At 37.3% G+C, this 19,693-nt stretch overlaps 4 protein-coding genes, 1 long non-coding RNA gene and 1 other non-coding gene across 6 annotated transcripts; 4 read left to right on the top strand and 2 right to left on the bottom strand.

Moving 5' to 3' along the window:
* Positions 1 to 2,266: 2,266 nt before the first annotated feature.
* Positions 2,267 to 2,347, top strand: Trnay-aua (transfer RNA tyrosine (anticodon AUA)). Its single transcript is given in 2 exon segments — positions 2,267 to 2,304; positions 2,312 to 2,347. It is a non-coding gene; the product is annotated as a tRNA-Tyr (tRNA).
* Positions 2,348 to 3,246: 899 nt separating this feature from the next.
* Positions 3,247 to 5,819, top strand: LOC139778095 (acid phosphatase type 7). The gene is made up of 8 exons (XM_071715881.1): positions 3,247 to 3,505; positions 3,646 to 3,750; positions 3,926 to 4,120; positions 4,213 to 4,540; positions 4,641 to 4,823; positions 4,897 to 5,116; positions 5,187 to 5,381; positions 5,468 to 5,819. The coding sequence occupies exons 2-8, from the start codon at positions 3,651 to 3,653 to the stop codon at positions 5,561 to 5,563; spliced, it is 1,317 nt and encodes a 438-aa protein (XP_071571982.1). The 5' UTR covers positions 3,247 to 3,505; positions 3,646 to 3,650; the 3' UTR covers positions 5,564 to 5,819.
* Positions 5,820 to 5,853: 34 nt separating this feature from the next.
* Positions 5,854 to 11,120, bottom strand: Akt (Akt kinase). Its single transcript, XM_071715879.1, has 7 exons — positions 10,904 to 11,120; positions 9,980 to 10,253; positions 9,652 to 9,886; positions 9,184 to 9,381; positions 8,776 to 9,046; positions 8,455 to 8,691; positions 5,854 to 8,374 (listed from the first exon to the last, which is right to left on the bottom strand). The coding sequence occupies exons 1-7, from the start codon at positions 11,118 to 11,120 to the stop codon at positions 8,031 to 8,033; spliced, it is 1,776 nt and encodes a 591-aa protein (XP_071571980.1). The 3' UTR covers positions 5,854 to 8,030.
* Positions 11,121 to 11,289: 169 nt separating this feature from the next.
* Positions 11,290 to 13,945, top strand: Rpt4 (Regulatory particle triple-A ATPase 4). Its single transcript, XM_071715884.1, has 8 exons — positions 11,290 to 11,429; positions 11,563 to 11,759; positions 12,013 to 12,092; positions 12,173 to 12,212; positions 12,470 to 12,606; positions 12,688 to 13,060; positions 13,149 to 13,412; positions 13,496 to 13,945. Exons 2-8 carry the CDS (start codon positions 11,663 to 11,665, stop codon positions 13,684 to 13,686), a joined length of 1,182 nt encoding a protein of 393 aa, XP_071571985.1. The 5' UTR covers positions 11,290 to 11,429; positions 11,563 to 11,662; the 3' UTR covers positions 13,687 to 13,945.
* On the bottom strand, positions 13,820 to 15,501 carry Wuho (tRNA (guanine-N(7)-)-methyltransferase non-catalytic subunit wuho). Its single transcript, XM_071715885.1, has one exon. It carries the CDS (start codon positions 15,211 to 15,213, stop codon positions 14,041 to 14,043), a length of 1,173 nt encoding a protein of 390 aa, XP_071571986.1. The 5' UTR covers positions 15,214 to 15,501; the 3' UTR covers positions 13,820 to 14,040.
* Positions 15,502 to 16,113: 612 nt separating this feature from the next.
* LOC139778068 (uncharacterized) lies at positions 16,114 to 18,957 on the top strand. Its single transcript, XR_011719484.1, has 3 exons — positions 16,114 to 16,771; positions 16,931 to 17,032; positions 18,922 to 18,957. It is a non-coding gene; the product is annotated as an uncharacterized lncRNA (long non-coding RNA).
* Positions 18,958 to 19,693: the final 736 nt, after the last annotated feature.

Raw genomic sequence — 19,693 nt, 5'->3', positions numbered from 1 at the left:
GATAAACGGTCGGTGCGAAGGCGAAGGTAAGCGCAGAATTCTAACCGAGTCTTTATTACGAGATATCCTAACTAGAATTTCAAATATCCCATATTAAATTCACGAATATAAGATCATCTTCCCCGAACACAATATTGGATCTCTGAGTCTCTGAGATATTTACACAAGGGGGTTGCTCTATGCTCGGAGGACCGCCTCGCTGCGTCGCCGCGTCGCGAAAGTAGAATGGAAAACTTATATTGCGCTTCTCTAACTTCCAACCGGCAAGAAAATATATTTTTCTAGAAAGCTTTCATTTCGATGATATCACAGATTCAGTTATGAGACCGATCGATCTTTGTAAGTCTTGAGAAAGATACGTGTATACCTAACTTTAGTGATCTCTTAATTTATGGAACTTTATTCTACTTTATTCTTCATATCGCGAAAATAAATAAATTCTACTTTTATCGTGGAAAGCGCAACTTTTATTGCATTTACCAATGCAAATAATTCTCACATTAAGTTCCTTAATGTTAACGCGATACCCGTCTAAATTGATATCGGTATTCGCGGAGTTGCGAAACAATCTTATTTATGCATCGCGCAATAATCCGGTGTGTAAGTAATTTGAACTGCCTTCCAAGTCCATGCATATTCATCAAGAGCATATGTCGCATTTATTGTTAGTGAAACGGATACACGTGTATTTTCATAGATAATCACATCAAGGTAGCAACTTTTTTCATATTTTTAATATGCATAAAGTTCCTTTTATCTTACAACGTTTAATAACATCTTAAATGCATCTTATACTTAGGATACCTTAATAATTCGCGAGTACTCTTTGACGCTATAATCCTGACCTTGATCCTCTTTCGGAAACCCGAATCTCCATTTATTAACGACAAAGTTAGATATATTCCATAATTATTTCTATATGTACAAATATGCACAAATAAAATTCAGGAATTTTAAAAGAATTTTAGTATAATTTTTCTAATTAACGCTTGTTTATTTCTGAGGAACCGCGAAATTTTCCTACGTTTCTGCGGGATTGCACGTGCACGGGAAACGCGTGCAAACCAAAGGCGAGACGGAGAGAACTGCAAGACCATAAGATCAATATAGGGGATGTTAGTTCGGTAACTGCCTTCTGGTCTCTCTCTCTCTCTCTCTCTCTCTCTCTCTCTCTCTCTCTCTCTCTCTCTCTCTCTCTCTCTCTCTCTCTCTCTCTCTCTCTCTCTCTCTCTCTCTCTCTCTCTCTCTCTCTCTCTCTCTCTCTCTCTCTCTCTCTCTCTCTCTCTCTCTCTCTCTCTTTCTCTCCCTCTTTCCCTCCCTTCTCCCCCCCCCGTCTCTCTCTCTCTCTCTCTTTCTGACTCTCTCCAGCTTCCGTCTTATGTAATTGCATTATCGCGGTATCGCCGCACGGAATCAACGTCGCCCTATTGTCTGTGATCGAGAGTACAACATTTAACTCAAGTGCGGATTAATAGTAACCCGCAGGCAAAATCACGAGGCGAGTCTCGAGCCCGCGTTCTAGTTAAACAAATCTTACCGCTGTGAGGTGAAAACAATTTTAGAAATTGAACGAATCGCTTGTACCGCCGGCTCTGATTTAATTCCCAATTAGCTGATGATCCTACGCCAGTGTGCGCGTGCGATTAAATTCTTGGAAACTGCTGTCCATAAATCCGACCTACGACGCAGTTTACGGCATGTTTTCTTATACAGCATATATATTTTCTCGAACATATTTCTGTGATAAACACATTGAGAGCGTTTTTAAGAAGAAGAATCAAATCCTAGCAAGTTGAACACGATAAATTTCCGATTACAATTTGCGCGCATAGAGATTTTATTATAGACATATTTTTAAAATTTACTTTATATAATATTCAAAATTATAGCTTGCGTTACCGACAGATGTGAGGTGTCGAGAATCTTAACGAGAGGTCGCCAGAGATAAACGTGTTCAGTGAAGCTTGTTAATTTGTTAATTACACTAATGTCCATTTCGGTCAATGTAGATTAACTTTAAGTTCGGTTTAACTTACTTTTTATCCTTTTCTAATTCTTAGAATTAGATTAGATTTTTCTAATTCCTAGAAAAGATAAAAAGTAAGTTAAATAAACACAGACATAAATACGGCGATTCAAATACATATAAAAAAATACAAATATACAAAATTACAAATTATTTAAACGTAACTATATAATTATGAGTTATTCCATATGATGATAATGTTTTGCAATATTATTTCCTCAATATAATAGATATCAAATAGGACCATTAGCTCAGTTGGTCAGAGCGTCGCTCTATATTTGTGAATGGCGAAGGTCGCGGGTTCAATCCCCTCATGGTCCATGCTATTTCTTTTTGGCGAAATGTTTAAGAAGGATATAAGTGTTAGTATTTTTGCAAGTGAAATACATCATATACAGGAGAAAGACAATATAATTTAGGAAATTTTTCAGTAGAGATTTTTAAAATTGCATTATAAAAATTTATGCTAAAACTTTATGACACTTTTTGAGGATAGATAAGTCGCCGAATATAATGTAGAAAAGAAAACTAACGATTATTAATTTCTTCATGGATGAATTTTTAAAGTTAGAAATAAGCAACTTAATTCTCTCCTTTGTCATATTTTATTCAATTTAAATCCAGAAGAATGAAATAAGGAAGATAAGAATAAAAACAGTTGAAAATACTTTCAGAAGTCAAAGAATTGTTCTCCACAATTGAACTTTTTGTTTCAGTTTCCTACTTTCTTATCTTCAATATTTTATTACATACCTATATTCCATTGCAAAAATATAATGGTTACAAAAAAGTTTAATGCGCAACTACAATAGAGCTAAATAGCGCTAAATTGAAATTAAATACGCTAAAACGTGAAGTTGAACGCAAAAGCATCTCGCGCCAGTATTATCTACGGCCAATCAACGCGCGCATTTGACGCGAGCGTTCGTCATTGGTCAGTTTCGTTCCACAAGAATGACAGCTAAATCAGTTGCTAAGGGCCGATATCACAGTCTCCGATTAACGTGATCCTCCGATTAAACTCACTCTGCATCTCTTTCTAACTGTTCCCCTAGAAAGAGACGAAAAGACAGTTAGAAAGAGATGCAGAGTGAGTTTAATCGGAGGATCACGTTAATCGGAGACTGTGATATCGGCCCTAAGGCTGCGTTCGAAAACGTCACCCGAGTGCACGCGAGTATACTCCCTTCTCTTTCTATCTCAGCGAGTTAGAAGGAGAAGGGAGTATACCCGTGTATACCCGGGTGACGTTTCCGAATGCAGCCTAACGGAAACGAGGTGGGAGGTGGGAGTCAATTCAGTCAATTTCGAGCGTCATCGTGTCGAAACGATAATTTGCTCGACGTCCGACGATGCCATGCATCTCACTGATAACGTAGGATTATTCATTGTTTTTTATGTATAAGCTTAAGTTGTTTTCTCTTGGTTGTCGTTCTTTTCTGTGACACACAAGCGAGATAGGACACATTGAATCAGCAGGTATGATGTATTCATTGTCAGTGACATATGTAATTGATATGCAAACACAAATTAATTCCTTCCTTTGTTCTGTTATCTGCGCTGTCATATCAGATGATCAATTAATGCGTATCATCTGACACTGTTTCTGGTCTGTATAGGCAAGATGCTCTCGCACATCATGCTCGTGATCCTATCTCTCCTCTCTACTGCGTTTGCTACTGTGATACATTATCAGCCGGAAGCTGTACATATTTCTTATGGCGGTGAGTTTTATGACATTGATATGTAAGTAACGTAATATCTTAGATCATATTTTTAAAAATATAAACAATGTAACAGGAAGAAATTGTATTCTAAGACAAGTGTTTACAAACAACTCTTGTTTACGATTAAAAGAGATAATTAATACGATATATATGTTCTGATTATAATTTTTAGATAACATTCACGACATTGTTGTCACCTGGAGCACAAGAAGTGATACCAAAGAGTCAATAGTGGAATATGGTATAGGTGGGTTTGTTCTGCGAGCTGAAGGAAATTCTACCCTCTTCGTCGATGGCGGGAAACAAAAACGGAAACAGTATATCCACAGAGTATGGCTAAAGGATTTAACGCCCAACAGCAAATACAGTAAGATATATATCTCGTGCATTTTTTCCGTTTGCTACTAATTATCCTCAAATTATCGCACTAATAATGAACGTTTTGCTATTTGTCTTCAGTATATCATTGCGGTAGCCGTTATGGATGGTCAAATGTATTTTACATGAGAACTGCACCCGAGGACTCTACGGATTGGTCACCGCAAATAGTTATCTTCGGTGATATGGGTAACGAGAACGCGCAGAGTTTATCACGGCTGCAGGAAGAGACAGAGCGTGGTTTATATGACACTGCCATTCACGTCGGCGATTTCGCTTATGATATGAACACGGATAATGCGCGCATAGGAGACGAGTTTATGCGGCAAATTGAATCCGTTGCTGCTTATATACCGTACATGACTGTACCCGGCAACCATGAAGAGAAATACAATTTTAGCAATTACAGGTATATTTAAGTACCGTTGCCTGATCACACGTACAACTTGCTACCAATACTTCGTGCAATATGCGAAACGTTTTAATCCCATTTTTTAACAATCTTCCAGAGCCCGATTTACTATGCCAGGTAATTCGGAAGGCTTGTGGTACAGCTTTAATATAGGTCCTGTACATTTTGTAGCTATAGAAACTGAAGCATATTATTTTATGAATTATGGTATAAAACAAATGATTAAGCAATATGAATGGTTGGATAAAGATCTACGAGAAGCTAATAAACCTGAAGCAAGGTATACTATCAATTAGACCATAATACAACATAACGACAACATAAATGATAATTGAGAGGATTCATCATTACAGGGCTCAACGTCCATGGATAGTAACCTTTGGACATAGGCCAATGTATTGCAGCAATAAAAATGCAGATGATTGTACTAACCATCAGAGTCTAGTTAGAGTTGGATTACCATTTTTAAATTGGTTTGGACTGGAAGATCTGTTTTTCAAATATAAAGTGGATTTAGAAATTTGGGCACACGAACATAGTTATGAGAGGATGTGGCCCATGTATAACTTTCAAGTAAATGTCGCTTATTGAGTTTATTTTAAGGAAAATATTCATTTGCTAATGATGGCAATTATCCTCATAGGTGTACAACGGCAGTTACGAGGAACCATATACAAATTACAAAGCACCTGTACATATAGTTACTGGCTCAGCTGGTTGCAAAGAAGGTCGAGAGAAATTTATTTCAAACCCACCGGCATGGTCCGCATTTCATAGCTCAGATTATGGATACACGAGAATGAAAGTGTTCAACAAAACCCATTTGTATCTCGAACAGGTATGGCATAAATATGATAAAAACAAACTCTGAAAACGTGATTTTTATAATTGAATCGTAAAATAACCACTTCCATTTAATAATAGGTATCCGATGATAAAGATGGTGCTGTTTTAGACAGAGTTTGGCTTGTGAAAGAGAAACCTTTGCCGCAGTATGTAGAAGTTTTTCCTACAAATTAATGTGACACAAATCTAATTTTAATTAACGCCATATTACAAATCGAGATAACGAACAAAATTTAGATTAAAGACATTTAACGAATTATACTGTTATATAGTAAATAAGAAATTTCTTTTACTTCGGCTGTGTATTATACGTATAATTATATAATTGTAATTATATAATTTGAATTTGGTACACATTTTACGTAGCTGAATATACTACGGTCGAAATGTATACATGAACGTGAACAATAAAATGCGTGATATTTACGTATGAGCGAGTAAAAAATTAGTAAATGCAAAAAACGTATAATATAATCCTTTAATTGTTAAAATATAAATATATGCATATATATAATTATTATAAGTATATATAATATAGTTTTAATAATATATATACATGTATACATATAAATATATATGTATATATGTGCATATATATATAGTATTAGTGTATAAGATTTCATATTTCTCCATCTAACTCGCATAATTAATCACTATTTAATGATACATAAAGATATATAACGAATAGCCTTGACTGTTTTTTTAGGAAAACACATTTTTTCCGATTAAAAATTTATTATAATTAGACATGTGTGAGTTTTTTCGAAGCTTCACATATCACGTATTTTACGACTATATTTCGGATAGAACTCGTTCGAGTTATGTTCAAAGTACTCCAATCACTCCAATTGTGGCTAACATATTTTCAACCTATGACTCGTTGAATTATCTGTAAGCCCTCATGTTTCCTAAATACTTATTTAGGAGTTTTAAATTAGCGAGTTCTTGAAAAACGCGATTATCTAAATGACATAGCTTAAGTGTTTAGTCCCGATAAATAAAAATAGAATAATAACTGATTATATGATTATTCTACATTTTCACATTTGCATTCGAATGTAACTATATTAAGTATTCGCACTAGGGAGTAATCGTTTACTAGGCACTTTCATCACAATTATGCACAAATCATTTTATGCCGATACTGTTGAAGTCTAGCAACGATTTTATTTTTAGGACGACACGAATAATGAACAATTCATATATTTCATTATCTCCATTAAAAATCTATTTTTACACAATGATTATATTTATAAAAACAATCTTTCCAGATTTAAAAAAATTCAGATTTGCAGGCAAATCTGGAAAATACGAGGTATGATTTATATACGTATATATACATATAATATATAATATAATAATAATAATATATTATATTATATATGTACATAAATCATTACTTTCAAATATATAATATCTAGCATATTAATTTTGTAATCCAAAGATTTTCCAAAATTTTCGAATTTTTCAAGATTCAAAGGTTTTTCCAAATATCTTAGCCAGTGAAAGTAAATAAGCTATAATAGAATCTTACATAAAGTTTTCATCTTTTAGACTTTAAGCTATATTGAATAATTATAGAATCGAGTGTCTATTTACTAAGTTTTAAGCTCATGATTCGATAAAATATCCAATTGCAGCAATCTAATAGAGAATTTAATTTCTAATCATTTTCTATACGCATAATCCATCTACCATTTAGTTAATATATTTTCATAGTTGGGAAGTAATGTAGGTAGAAAATACTTAAGCCAAGTTTCTCTTTTAAACAACTTCCTTTTCCAAGCAATTCCAAAAATAGTCAAACATTTGTTTCGAACAAGTACTCCGAATTCTATACAGCCCAGAATTTTCGAATACTCGCACATCTCCAATTATTATCAGTTATAATAATGACAATTTACATAAGGCTAAAAAAGTGACCTCCAATTTATACAATAATTCAATTAAAGCTGATATTTTACTACACATTCTACTTTCACAATGGACAAACCATTTTCTTTTTCATTGGCTCTTTGCCAGTTGCAATTTTTCTATTTTGGCATCTGCCGTAACAGTCATCTATTGAATTAAAAAAAGATCAGGAACTGCCCTTCCATAAATAAGATAATAAGTGATAATGAAGATGGAAAGTGTCAAGTGCAGCTTTTGTTAAACGAAAGATTATTACTTACGATTACCGCACGTTCCTTGATGACAAGAAAATTATTCAATATTCACAATACGTGTCTCAAGGAATTTTAGTTAATTCGATTCAATTAAGAACGTAATTTAATCCCTGTCATATTCCTTCGAGTCTATATGCAAATATTAATCATACTATCTCAATCTAATCTTATAGTATACATTTTGCCATATACAATTTTATTGAATAATTATGTGTATAGGTGTAATATTCGCGCGCACACTTATACGCATAAATCTAATTCTTTTGCCATTGGAGATATGTGACAATCTCTTAAGATGCATAACAAAAGCATCATAAAGAAAGATAATTTGATTGATCCGCCTATTGGAAAAATTTCAAGCTTTGCAGACAATCGTCATATACATATCGTAATTAAATCCTTTTGCTCGAGGTTTTTCATGCATCGAGAACCACATCTCTCATTACATTAATTAAGCAAGACACTTGACACTGTCAGTGATTAATAGAAACAATGGAAGAAGAATTTGTTGCTGAATGACTTTCCTGGTATGAAAATTGAGGAAAATGTTCTTGTTCTTCTGCTATAGATTTTAAACCCCCTCCACTACCCAAACAGCCCTGATCCGGGGGTGTAAGTTCAACACTTTCGCCGGTAAATTCACTATCAAAATATCGAGTGTCAATATCTGAAGTCACTTGCGGCTTAAAGGGTGGAGGAATCTTCTTCTGGACAAGGTCTGTCCAATTGATACATGAGAAAAATGCATGATTCATGATGTCCTTCGCATCATTAGGTCCCCCACCTAATCTTCTACTTGGATCCTTTATTAATAAACCTATAAAAATAACGCACAAGTATAAGTTTTTTTTTCTCGTTTAAGAAACGTTTGTAATCATTGAAGCTCGTAATACTTACCACCAAGCATATCTCTTGCTTCATTGCTAATCATTCTAGGAAATCTTACTTCTTCCAATAAAATAAGCGTAAACAGCTTTTCATGATCTTTGTTATAAAAAGGTAATCGACCACACATCATTTCATACATGACTACACCCACACCCCACCAATCTACAGCTCGTCCATAGTCGTTATCTTCAAGTACTTCTGGTGCCAAATACTCTGGTGTTCCGCAAAATGTCTTTGTTGTTCTCCCTACGTTATACAATTAATCTCATCAAAACTTATTCAACATTTCATTACTTTTAATCTACCTTTCGGCTTACGAACGATACGAACCGTATGTAATGTCTTCTTTGCACAGACCAAAGTCAGCAATTTTAATATGCCCATCTTTGTCCAAGAGGAGATTTTCCAATTTGAGATCACGATATATAATGCCTTGCGAGTGCAAGTATCCTAAGGCCGATATAATCTCTGCGCCATAAAATCGAGTACGATCTTCGCCAAATACACGTGACCGACTCAAATGGAAAAATAATTCACCACCATTTACATATTCCATAACAAAACACAGCCTGTCTGCCGTTTGAAAACTGTATTTCAAAGACTGAAAATTTACAAATATGTTTTACTATATTATAATTCAATAAAAACAGCCACCCTTAATCTCAAATTATGAAATTGCAAAAAATATTTAATAATAATATATATATATATATATATATCAAGCGGTATTTTACGTACGATTAAAAACGGATGATTAGTAGTACGTAATACTCTGTTTTCAGTAAGTGTATGTGCCACTTCATCTTTACGGATAATAACTTCCTTTCTTAAAATTTTGATAGCATATAAATGTCCCGTCGCCTTTTCTCTACAAAGAATTACCTTTCCAAACGTTCCTTTCCCCAAAACTTTTAAAAATTCAAAATTTTCAAGTGTCTGAAACAAATACATGAAAAGAAATCATGAATAAAAGTATTTTTGAATAAATCAGTAAATTATTTAGGAAAAAGTCAATCTTCTTTAAAATTTATATTTTTTTATATATTTATATATTCTATCTATCTGTATATTTATTCATAAACATGAATGATATCACACATAATTATGTATGCATTATAATAGTATGATTCATAATTAAGTAATGTGTTTTTCAAGAAAGATAAGATAATGTATCCAAATAATTAGAAATAAGGTTCAATAACTTACTACTTTCTTTTTGCCAGTACTTTTACTACTTGAAGTTCCTTGGACACTGAATTTCGCTGATAATTCATCGATACTACCACCGTCTATATCAGTAGATACAACACCTAAGGAACTACAAGAGTCAGATCTAGCACCCACTGACGATTCCATATCAACATCCTCCGAGGAAGAGGATTGCTGCATTTGTGGTTGTTCTTGCTGCTGTTCTTCATTTGCTAACCTATCTGCTACATATCTGTAAGAAAATACGAGGTAGTAGATGATTGCGCGACAGAGCATCAAAGAATTCAATATTTTGGAGCTTAAAGGATTGTTGTTAAAGTCAAACCTGATTGCTGCTACCCAGTCTTCCCTTTCTTGCTCCGTTTCCACATGAAACGTCCTTTCGATTACAGTCGTCCACTGGAGGCCTCTGATAACAAATGTATAGGGTTTAGGTCTGTCCACTGACATTATTTGGCACCCACGCACTGTGAAGTTATTTAACGGCTGGGTAGATGTTTGGGCAGCCATCTGCGGGTCAGGCTTCAGCTTGAACCCGACCAGCGTACCATCATCCCTCAAGACAAAATACCTCGATCTCCAATTTTTTATGTGCTCCCCTACAAAGAAATTATTACGCATTTTAATTCTATATATGTAAATACCTGATTATGGAGAATTTAACTCTAAAAGTAAGTATCTAAATGCTTGAATGTTTCTCTTTAACAAATTACTGCTCAAATCTTACCTATATGTATATATAAGAACATCATGCAATTTCCAATTAATATATTCAATACAATTTAAAAAGGAAAAGTATATGACATCAAATATGACTAATAGGAAGACCTAAGAGACGCTATGCTTCATCGTTCCCACGTTTCTTCCACCGGGTGTGCTACAAAGTAGCACGATTGTTTTTGGAGCGATGCGAAAACATGCAGACTTCTAACTTCTACGAAATAATGAAAACGAGACTCCGTCATCACGTGGACGTGAAGACGGGACTCGACCATGGACACAGATCTCCGTAGATGGTTCCTTACAGGAACCAGGATTTGCACGCAAACAATTTTGTGAGGAACAGAAGCAAGACGCTCGGTGGGTTCCCGAGGCTCGGTATCATCTTCTCCTCCGCGTTGCACGTTCGACAGGCAGCGGCACGCATTCGTGACACCTAGCCCACGGGTAACCACGTAGAGGAGGAGCGTAGTCGGAGTCCCACGGGCTCCGGTAAACATTACGCAAAACGTAAATATTATGGAAGTACCGCGTTTTTGGAGCCATCCTTCTTTGACGATACGTTGACCGCCGCTGCCACTGCCACCGCTGACACCGTTACCGCTGCCGCTGCCACCGCTGCTGCCGTTACCGCTACCGCTGGCACCGCCACCGCCACCGCCACCGCCGCCGCCACCGCCACCGCCGCCGCCGCCACCACCGCTGCCGCCGCCGCCGCCGCCACCACCGGACGCTGCGACGTTCATCGCTGCGTCCCCTATCAGTCGTTCGTCGATACGCACTTGTCGATATCCCGGCGACGCTCCAAGTTCCGTCCTACGTCAGGAATCTCACAAAAATCGCGAACACGCAGTAGCGGGAGTGGTGCGCGTATGTAAACTTGAGTAATCATAGATACGCGTGCGGCAGGTGATGCATATGTACACACTGACCGTCGACGTGATGTCGTGATCACGCTGAACTAAGAATACTGAGATACGTCAGAAACGGCGCGATAGTCGCCCGGAGTTTAAAGCCACGTTTTCACAGGGAGGCAAGCCGCCGGATAACGAGAGGTCCGTTGCAAACGGAACCGTCCCCTGCCCCTAATCGACCCCCTTGTTTTCTATTTGTTGAACTGCTGAACTGGCTGCATCTCGTCGTTCTCGAACGCAGCCCTGCTGAACGCGTCCATTATTCCTTCTGCAGGTTCTCTGCCAGCCATGGTGTAAATGGACTACACCGTGCGTCTTGCCCGTCTACTTACAAGAATTCTATCGATGACAGTTAGACAGCAAAATAAGTAAAAATGGCGGTCACCATGGACTCTGTGAGAGAAAAAGCGCTTCAAGATTATCGAAAAAAGCTTTTAGAACATAAGGAAGTTGAGTCACGTCTCAAGGAAAGTAAGATATTTTCATCAATATTGTAAATTTTATATAGTAAAGTTTTATTTACAAAGTATGTATATATCAGAGGCCCCCTAACCTCTTACATTTCCTCTTATTACTCTCATTAGGCTTTCTCGATATTTTACTCTTAAATACACTTTTCTTGCAATACCAGTATATTAATACACTTTTTTCGGGACATTTTATTTTATATCTTATAATTAATTTATAATAAATGTAATGACTATGAAATATATGTTCTTTCTAGTGAGAGAACATCTCAAGGATCTGACAAAGCAATATGACAAGTCTGAGAATGATTTAAAGGCATTGCAAAGTGTTGGACAGGTATTGTCATTTCTATTGTCAAAATGTAATAACTAATAACTCATGATTATCTCTATATTCTATGTTTCATAATCTTATAGATTGTTGGTGAAGTACTAAAACAACTTACCGAAGAAAAGTGTAAGCAATCAATTTATATACACCTAAAGTTCTGTATATTTAATCCTAAAGATTAAATATATCTATTTTGCTGTATATCTAATCCTAAAGATAACTAAAAATTCAAAGTTTTATTACAATGATATGCTATTCATGTTTCATAAGAACAAAAAGATTATATCTAGCGCAATAGGCAGACGTATCTTGCAAATTTATAATTAAAATTTAAATTGATATATCCGAAACAAAAGATAATATAGATTTAATTTGTTGTATAGTTATAGTGAAAGCAACGAACGGTCCACGTTATGTTGTTGGATGTCGGCGTCAATTGGATAAAAATAAATTAAAATCTGGAACTAGAGTTGCTTTAGATATGACAACTCTTACCATCATGCGCTATTTGCCACGTGAGGTAAAAGAGCTCGCTAATTAATCCTTTAAGAGATTAGCTCTCAATTCGTAAAAAAAATAATTTTTTTGTTGTTGCTTCTAGGTTGATCCATTAGTTTATAACATGTCTCATGAAGATCCTGGCGATGTGACATATTCCGCAATCGGTGGTTTGAGCGAACAGATACGCGAATTGCGCGAAGTTATAGAATTGCCATTATTAAATCCTGAACTTTTCCAAAGAGTCGGGATCACTCCTCCCAAGGGATGCTTATTGTACGGTCCTCCCGGTACTGGAAAAACATTACTGGCGAGAGCTGTTGCCAGTCAGTTAGACGCAAATTTCTTGAAAGTTGTTTCGAGCGCGATTGTCGATAAATATATTGGAGAATCAGCTAGACTGATTAGAGAGATGTTCAATTACGCTCGTGATCATCAACCTTGTATTATATTTATGGATGAAATTGACGCTATTGGTGGGTGCATGATATTTATAAGTAAAAAATATCTGAGTTAAAAGAGAATTAAAGATATTAATACATTTGGCTTCATATGTATGTATAGGTGGCCGCAGATTTTCGGAAGGGACAAGTGCTGATCGCGAAATCCAGAGAACCTTGATGGAATTGTTGAATCAGATGGATGGATTTGATTCTTTGGGTCAAGTTAAAATGATAATGGCTACAAATAGGCCTGATACCTTAGATCCCGCGTTATTGCGGCCGGGAAGACTGGATAGAAAGATCGAAATACCGCTCCCTAACGAACAAGCTCGTTTAGAAATTTTGAAAATACATGCCCTGCCAATTGCCAAACATGGTGAACTCGGTAAGAAATTTATTCGTCCCGTATTTTTTATTTTAAATATTCTGCTTTACAATATTATATGAATATTATTCATGCAAATATAGATTATGAGGCAGTGGTTAAACTCTCGGATGGATTCAACGGCGCTGACTTAAGAAACGTGTGCACGGAGGCCGGCCTATTTGCAATACGATTAGAAAGAGAATATGTAATACAAGAAGATTTCATGAAAGCCGTCAGGAAGGTTTCTGACAACAAGAAACTCGAATCTAAACTAGATTATAAACCTGTGTAATTTTTGACGTAATATTACCAATGACTATCGTTTTATATTACAAAAATAATATTAGATGTCTATTACTTTTTGTATGCTCCAAGTTCATTCAATATTACCTTGCTACAATTATTTGTATTCTTATTCTCCATAGTGAAATTATATTTCTGAAAGTTTATTCAGCATTAACACACATTAGCAAATTTGTATAATACAATAACATTGGTATAATCTAAGACGATTCATGTAAAATAAATATAGACCCTTGTTTTTCTCTCTATTTCGTTCGGTTATTGCAAATTATTTATTTGCACGTATTACAAAATACTGAGCGTAATCATTGTATTTATAACATCTGTAAGAATGGTATTATATCTACTCTGTGTTGCCTGCAAGACGGACCTTCTTCCTTTCTTGATATTCCTGGGCATTGTCATATTTTCTTTTATATAAAACTGGAAACAAATTCCGTTTAACGATAGTATCTTTTAAAATTTGCCAGGACATATCGAGACGCTTGATAGTGGAATTTAGAGCATTGTGAGTTACAAATTTATCATTTTCAAATTTGTACACTTGAAATCCTACATCTGTTAATATCCACAAATCTTGTTTGTGTAAAAGACATTCCACAGGTTCAGCTTCTACAGTTATGGATTCCAAATAATTTGCCTTTAACTGGGTATCATTGTCACCGCTAATCCTATAAACCAACAGTACCTTGCTGTTATAAAAACTTATCACAATTAAAGATTCTATTCTACTAAGACGAGACGCTCTGAGATACTTGACAGGTAGTATATCTACAGATTCGTCGTAATTACAGTCATGGAGATCCTGGTTAAACTTTTCTACGTCGCACTTCGGTACCTTGTCGCAAAAGTTTACAGACATAAGTTCACTTCCGCGCTTATAGTCCCACAACTTAAAGGCTCCGTCACCGCCGCACGATATCAGGATGCTCTTATCGTGCGGCAACTCCGAGATATTCGTCACGAATTTTGCATGTCCCAGGCAGTAAGACAGAATGTTGTAGCAGTTCGGAAACATGGAAACCCTTATCTTCTCGTCTCTGTCGGTGGTCAAGACGTATTTCGTGTCTTGCGTGACGAGTATGTCGAGGAGCATCGACAAGTGTCCCAAGATCAAGGCTCCAGTCTCCGTCGGAGGGCTGGTGGAGAACAGGTAGGCGTCACCGGCCTTATCCGCTATGACGATATCGTTGCTCGGTGAGAATCTCACTCTGCTCGCAGCCCTGGTGAGCGTGCGATTCGACAGGAGCCTCAGGCCCTTGGTCTCGTACAGGCAGAGCTGCTTGCGATTCGTGCACACAGCAAAATACTTTCCATCCTCGGAGAACGTCAGCGACGTTATCATGTGATATGCCTCGATGTCCACGTTATTGTGCACGTCTATCTTCCTCTCGGCCTCCAGATCCGGCAAGACTATCACGTTTTCGGTACCGTTGTCAATATCGTGTATTATTACACGTTCGTTGTTGCACAGAGCCACGTGCGACTCGTATACGGAAAAGCTCATATTTGGCATTTGCAACTCGTTCGTGGAAGAGATTTTAAAATAGCATCCCTCACATCGCTGTCGAGCGACGAATGAGCGTAATCTCTTAGAGTCTAATGACGTATATGTATATACGTGAATGCAACGATGCAACACGTGTATTGATTATACCTAACCTCTGCGCAGATCAGCGCAGATGATATAGCATGCAAATAAATTATTTAATACATAAATATGAGATAAATATTAGGACATAGTCCGCTGTTTCAATATTCACGTCTCGCTGGACCCATAATATAAGTTAACTATTTTTTTTTTATAATTATAAAACTTCGGAGAAAATTGTGGAAAAGGTAAAGTTGTAAGTTGTAATTATCAACCAATTGGACGCGTTCAGCAAGACCAAGCCGCTCAGTAGCAATGATTGGCTCTTACTTTTAGAACCAACCAATCAAGGCAGAGTGTCGATAAGACGAACTCAACAGTTGTGTCCTGTTGAACGCGCCCAATGACGACGCGGTCAATTGGCTGATTTAAAATAAAAATATCTGATTGGCTGGTCCAGTGGAAAAACTCCAGGCACCGGGGGCTGTGAGTGGCCGTGGTCAATCGCAACGTGGTCAAACCGGGACGCTCCCGGCAACGAGCGTTTCCGCGTTGTTCCGTGTGCAGAAGCCATAACGTTCACGCGATTCGTAACGGAGCGCTTTTTCTCCGGTCTCTTTTATCAGCTGGTTTCGGCGCAGGCAGGTGAGTAGCTTGTTCCGCTCCGCATTGCTGAGACCTGGCCCAATTCAATTTTGCCGGCGTATCGTTATCTTCAATTCTTATATTTTACATCACCAACGTAGTAAGTAGTAAGTACGAAAAGTGGCGACGAGGTTCGACTTTTCCACACGACAGCCTTGTAGTAGTAGGTAGTAGGTAATAATATTGTGAGATAAAAATAACAAGGTCTCGCACTTGAAGCGCTATTATGATAAAAACGTTCGACTGTATTTATTATTTTTCTTTCTTGAGTAGAGAACTGTATAGATCCATTGTATGTCGGAAGATTAATGGAACTTCTCGCACTTGCTGTGCGACTTACTATTTTCCTATAGACATAAACAACATCGGGACGACTAAAAAGTCAATGCCAGCATCGCCCTTCGTCACGTAACCACGCGTTACGCAATGAACCGAATAATAATTCGAGAACGGCAAGGATTGATTTTGAGGTTAGAGTGAAACTTCCGGTACACGGGGTGTCTCGCAGAGTCCGGAATCCAGACTCGACCTTCCGCGGATGAGTCTGAAGAGAGGGGGGGGGGGGAATCACCGACGAGAGTGGCACATAATTTTCCGTTGCTGATCGTACTGTTAAATGATTTAGATGTTAAGGATTAATATTTGATTGAACTGTCAAAGTTCAAGTAAGCGCATTCCTCCGATACTTGAGTCTCCAACTTGGAACTCCCATAATACGAGGGGGTCGTGAAGGTCTCCCCCCCTTTCCCGGATATGTGCCCGAAGGCCGGTGCCAAGTTCCCGAAGTGCATCGTGCGATAGAAGGCAGAAGGCTTCCGGATTTAGGGTGTGCACGGCGGTAAGCCTCGTTGCGTTGTTTGACCTTCGCGTCTCCTTCTGTACGTGGACCGCGCGTTGCGAATTATACGTCTCGTTTTTATTCCGTATGCATCCCGTGAACGACGTGCGGAAGACCGAATGTCGTCGGCTATGTGATAATTCATAAATTTTATTCTAGGCGGAAACCATTGCGTAACGGAGAGGTTAATTAGTCCTCGTGCGGGACGAAAGCTGGATGATTTGTTTCAAGCCTGTCGGCTTTGAATGTTATCTATAATCAGTAATATAAATGTTCATTATATAATTTATTCAAATTTATTATATAATAGTTTAATTATTATATCGCACTCCTAGAAAAATATTGTCACAACTAAAAAGATTTCGATTTTGAGTCAAACCCATGAAAAGTATGCCTAAAATATTATCTATTGTGCTATAAAAAAGAGCATAAAATTGACTTAAATTTCTTTTTTTTTCTCTCCTGAAAATTGTGAATTTTGAAGTTGTGACAGTATTCTTCTAGGGGTGCTGTATAACAATGAAATTATAATATAATTTAATTATCTACAGTCTATAAATAGCCAATTATTTTTTGCTTCACCGATTTTGCCCAAACTCTCCCGTAATGCGTTTAAAAATATTCACATCACTTTTACGATTGCAGTGTCATACGTATAGCGATAGAACTCGCGTCCGATTTAGGTTTCGTGATATCAATGTACGGTTGACAGCTGCTTGCTGATAACGATGTTCGCGAGGGAGATCATTATCTTCAAAATCATGCCGTTTCCCGCTCTTGCCTTAGCAACGATAAGGCCAGCTTCGTCAAACGGCGCCGAGCAAGATCGGTGAAACAGGAGAAACGACTCGCCCGATCGTGTGACAGCACTTCTGGCAATAGTTCAATAACGCACCAGAATACACTTATCGAATGTATCCGCTGCAAACGAGTCTTCGTTTCGCGTCTTCGCGTCACTCGCGATAACTCGCTGACGCGCGACGTTAAAGAGCAAAGTTGATCGATTGATCCGCATTAGTTCTCTCACAATATAAATCAATATAAATTTTCTTACTGGTCACTTTCTGATATCTAATGACGCTAGAAAGCATATTTTTTTCTGTGTCTGGGTAAATACCCTCCTCTTATTATAATTCAATTAACTTCGAATCGTGTTTCACCGTCTAACAAACTATTCTTCATACGTTAAACATTTTTCTTACATAGATTACAAATTCGAATTTCACATGCAGCAACTTCTTCGATATTTGGCGTTAATCTTTCCCTTTTGCGATCCTACGTCGACCTGGACTCGACGTCGTGCTTTGCAATAGCTTAACTTCAATTTTTTACGTCAAATTAATTATTAATTTGTATTTTTAGAATCTTCATAAATTCCTTCAGATTAATAAATTCTTTGATTTATATTAGACTACGAGGTACTTGAATCTCATTCATTTATGAGAAATAATTTAGATCGCAAAAGATCAAACCTTTAATGACTCGGTCGTCGAGAACTGTATAATCACGTTAAAAAGATAATCGAAATCATTCATCGGAATGTCAACGGAATGATTTCGATCGCACAGCTTTAATAGAGCTCTATTTCTTTTTTTATATTTTAACTATTAATCATGACACATGTTGATGTAAACATCCTGATGATCGCAATGTTTTATACTCTATAGGTAATTTATCTAACAACGCCACAGGGATATCTTCACCTGCAAGAGCATTTCGTTTTGCGTTCAGACGAGTTTTGCGACGCCGCGAAATCATTCGTCGCGATAAGAACGGATTTTACGCAACTGGGAATTTTTGTCCTCTATATAGATATCTCGCGGCCCCTCTGTTTCGCACACTTCTCACCCGTCTATCATAATTCGCGTCTCGTTCGACGTAGTTGCTGGTTGCTGCTGCGCAGCTGAGCTAAGCCAAGCGCGTGCTCTCTCGTGTGTCGCGTATCGAGGAAACAGGTATATTCAAAAGGCATTTCCTGAGATTTATCCATTGCTTCGGAAATGAGGCGACTCCAACTCGGAGAGAGAGAGATGTTTAATAAAAATCAATTGCAAACTGTTCGTTGAGCGATTCGCCTGAAGGGAGAGGGGAAAATATATGAATTATTTATATATAATAATAATAAATTATATCTAATTTTATTCTTTCAGGATACGCAAGGAAGCTGCAGTAACGAGATGCATTCGACCTATGCCGCGCTATACGCTTTCCGATTGTCACTGAATCAGGTAAGGCGCGTTAAGTCTCTGGAGCTCGGTCCCACAGTAATCGACTTTAATTAATGCCCACTTCGCGTCCCTGCCTACACTTTATAAACGACGAAAACTTCTTTTCCAGTTGAGTTCTTTCCCAAAAAAGTCGACCCAGTTTATATATAAATTTTTGTACAGGCAACAAAGATATATTATGGCAATCTATAATATTATAACCAAGAGACGTATTGTTGACCAGATAGAAAATTATTTTTTTATATAAATACAAAAGAATTATTTTTTCTATATAAACATACAAACATTAATTATAAAAGACAAATGTCTCACTTCAATGAAGCGCCTCCTCATAACGGTTTTTGCTCTCAGGCGGCCAGTCCAGCTTTATACAGGGCTAGGAGCTTCGATCGTGGCATGGCGACATCCGCAGTCTTCCTCGCAACCCTCGGACTGTCCATGAGCATGTTCTCGTTGAAACAGATGCAGTCGTCGCGCCAACGTCGTATGCGAAGGCTCTGCTAGAAATCTCATCGCGATCGTAATTCATCTCAACAACCAAAATCAACAGTCAACTTGAAGAAATGAGTCCATCAGTCGTGAAAACGTGCCTGCGCCCTGCGCGACAGTTCGTCCTAGTGGACGACGCTATTCTGAAGTCAACAATGCGGCGTATGTCGGGTTGAGCTATACCTCCACGTCTAGAATGAGAGTT

The sequence above is a fragment of the Temnothorax nylanderi genome, unplaced genomic scaffold (assembly GCF_030848795.1).
Source record: "Temnothorax nylanderi isolate EJ_2023f unplaced genomic scaffold, tnyl_v1.0 TNYL_tig0172_pilon, whole genome shotgun sequence".
Lineage (NCBI taxonomy): Eukaryota > Metazoa > Arthropoda > Insecta > Hymenoptera > Formicidae > Temnothorax > Temnothorax nylanderi.
This window is presented reverse-complemented; position numbering and strand designations above follow the sequence as displayed.

Excerpts from the sequence above, each read along its gene's own strand:
- Akt (XM_071715879.1), bottom strand. The coding sequence starts at position 11,120 with ATGAACGTCGCAGCGTCCGGTGGTGGCGGCGGCGGCGGCGGCAGCGGT. Across the intron at positions 9,887-9,979 it reads GACTGGGTAGCAGCAATCAG|ATATGTAGCAGATAGGTTAG; the intron begins GTTTGACTTTAA and ends ATTTTCTTACAG. Across the intron at positions 9,382-9,651 it reads GTACTGGCAAAAAGAAAGTA|ACACTTGAAAATTTTGAATT; the intron begins GTAAGTTATTGA and ends TATTTGTTTCAG.
- LOC139778095 (XM_071715881.1), top strand. The coding sequence starts at position 3,651 with ATGCTCTCGCACATCATGCTCGTGATCCTATCTCTCCTCTCTACTGCG. Across the intron at positions 4,541-4,640 it reads TACAATTTTAGCAATTACAG|AGCCCGATTTACTATGCCAG; the intron begins GTATATTTAAGT and ends ACAATCTTCCAG. Across the intron at positions 5,117-5,186 it reads GGCCCATGTATAACTTTCAA|GTGTACAACGGCAGTTACGA; the intron begins GTAAATGTCGCT and ends TTATCCTCATAG.
- Wuho (XM_071715885.1), bottom strand. The coding sequence starts at position 15,213 with ATGCCAAATATGAGCTTTTCCGTATACGAGTCGCACGTGGCTCTGTGC.
- Rpt4 (XM_071715884.1), top strand. The coding sequence starts at position 11,663 with ATGGCGGTCACCATGGACTCTGTGAGAGAAAAAGCGCTTCAAGATTAT. Across the intron at positions 13,061-13,148 it reads GGATGAAATTGACGCTATTG|GTGGCCGCAGATTTTCGGAA; the intron begins GTGGGTGCATGA and ends ATGTATGTATAG. Across the intron at positions 13,413-13,495 it reads TGCCAAACATGGTGAACTCG|ATTATGAGGCAGTGGTTAAA; the intron begins GTAAGAAATTTA and ends ATGCAAATATAG.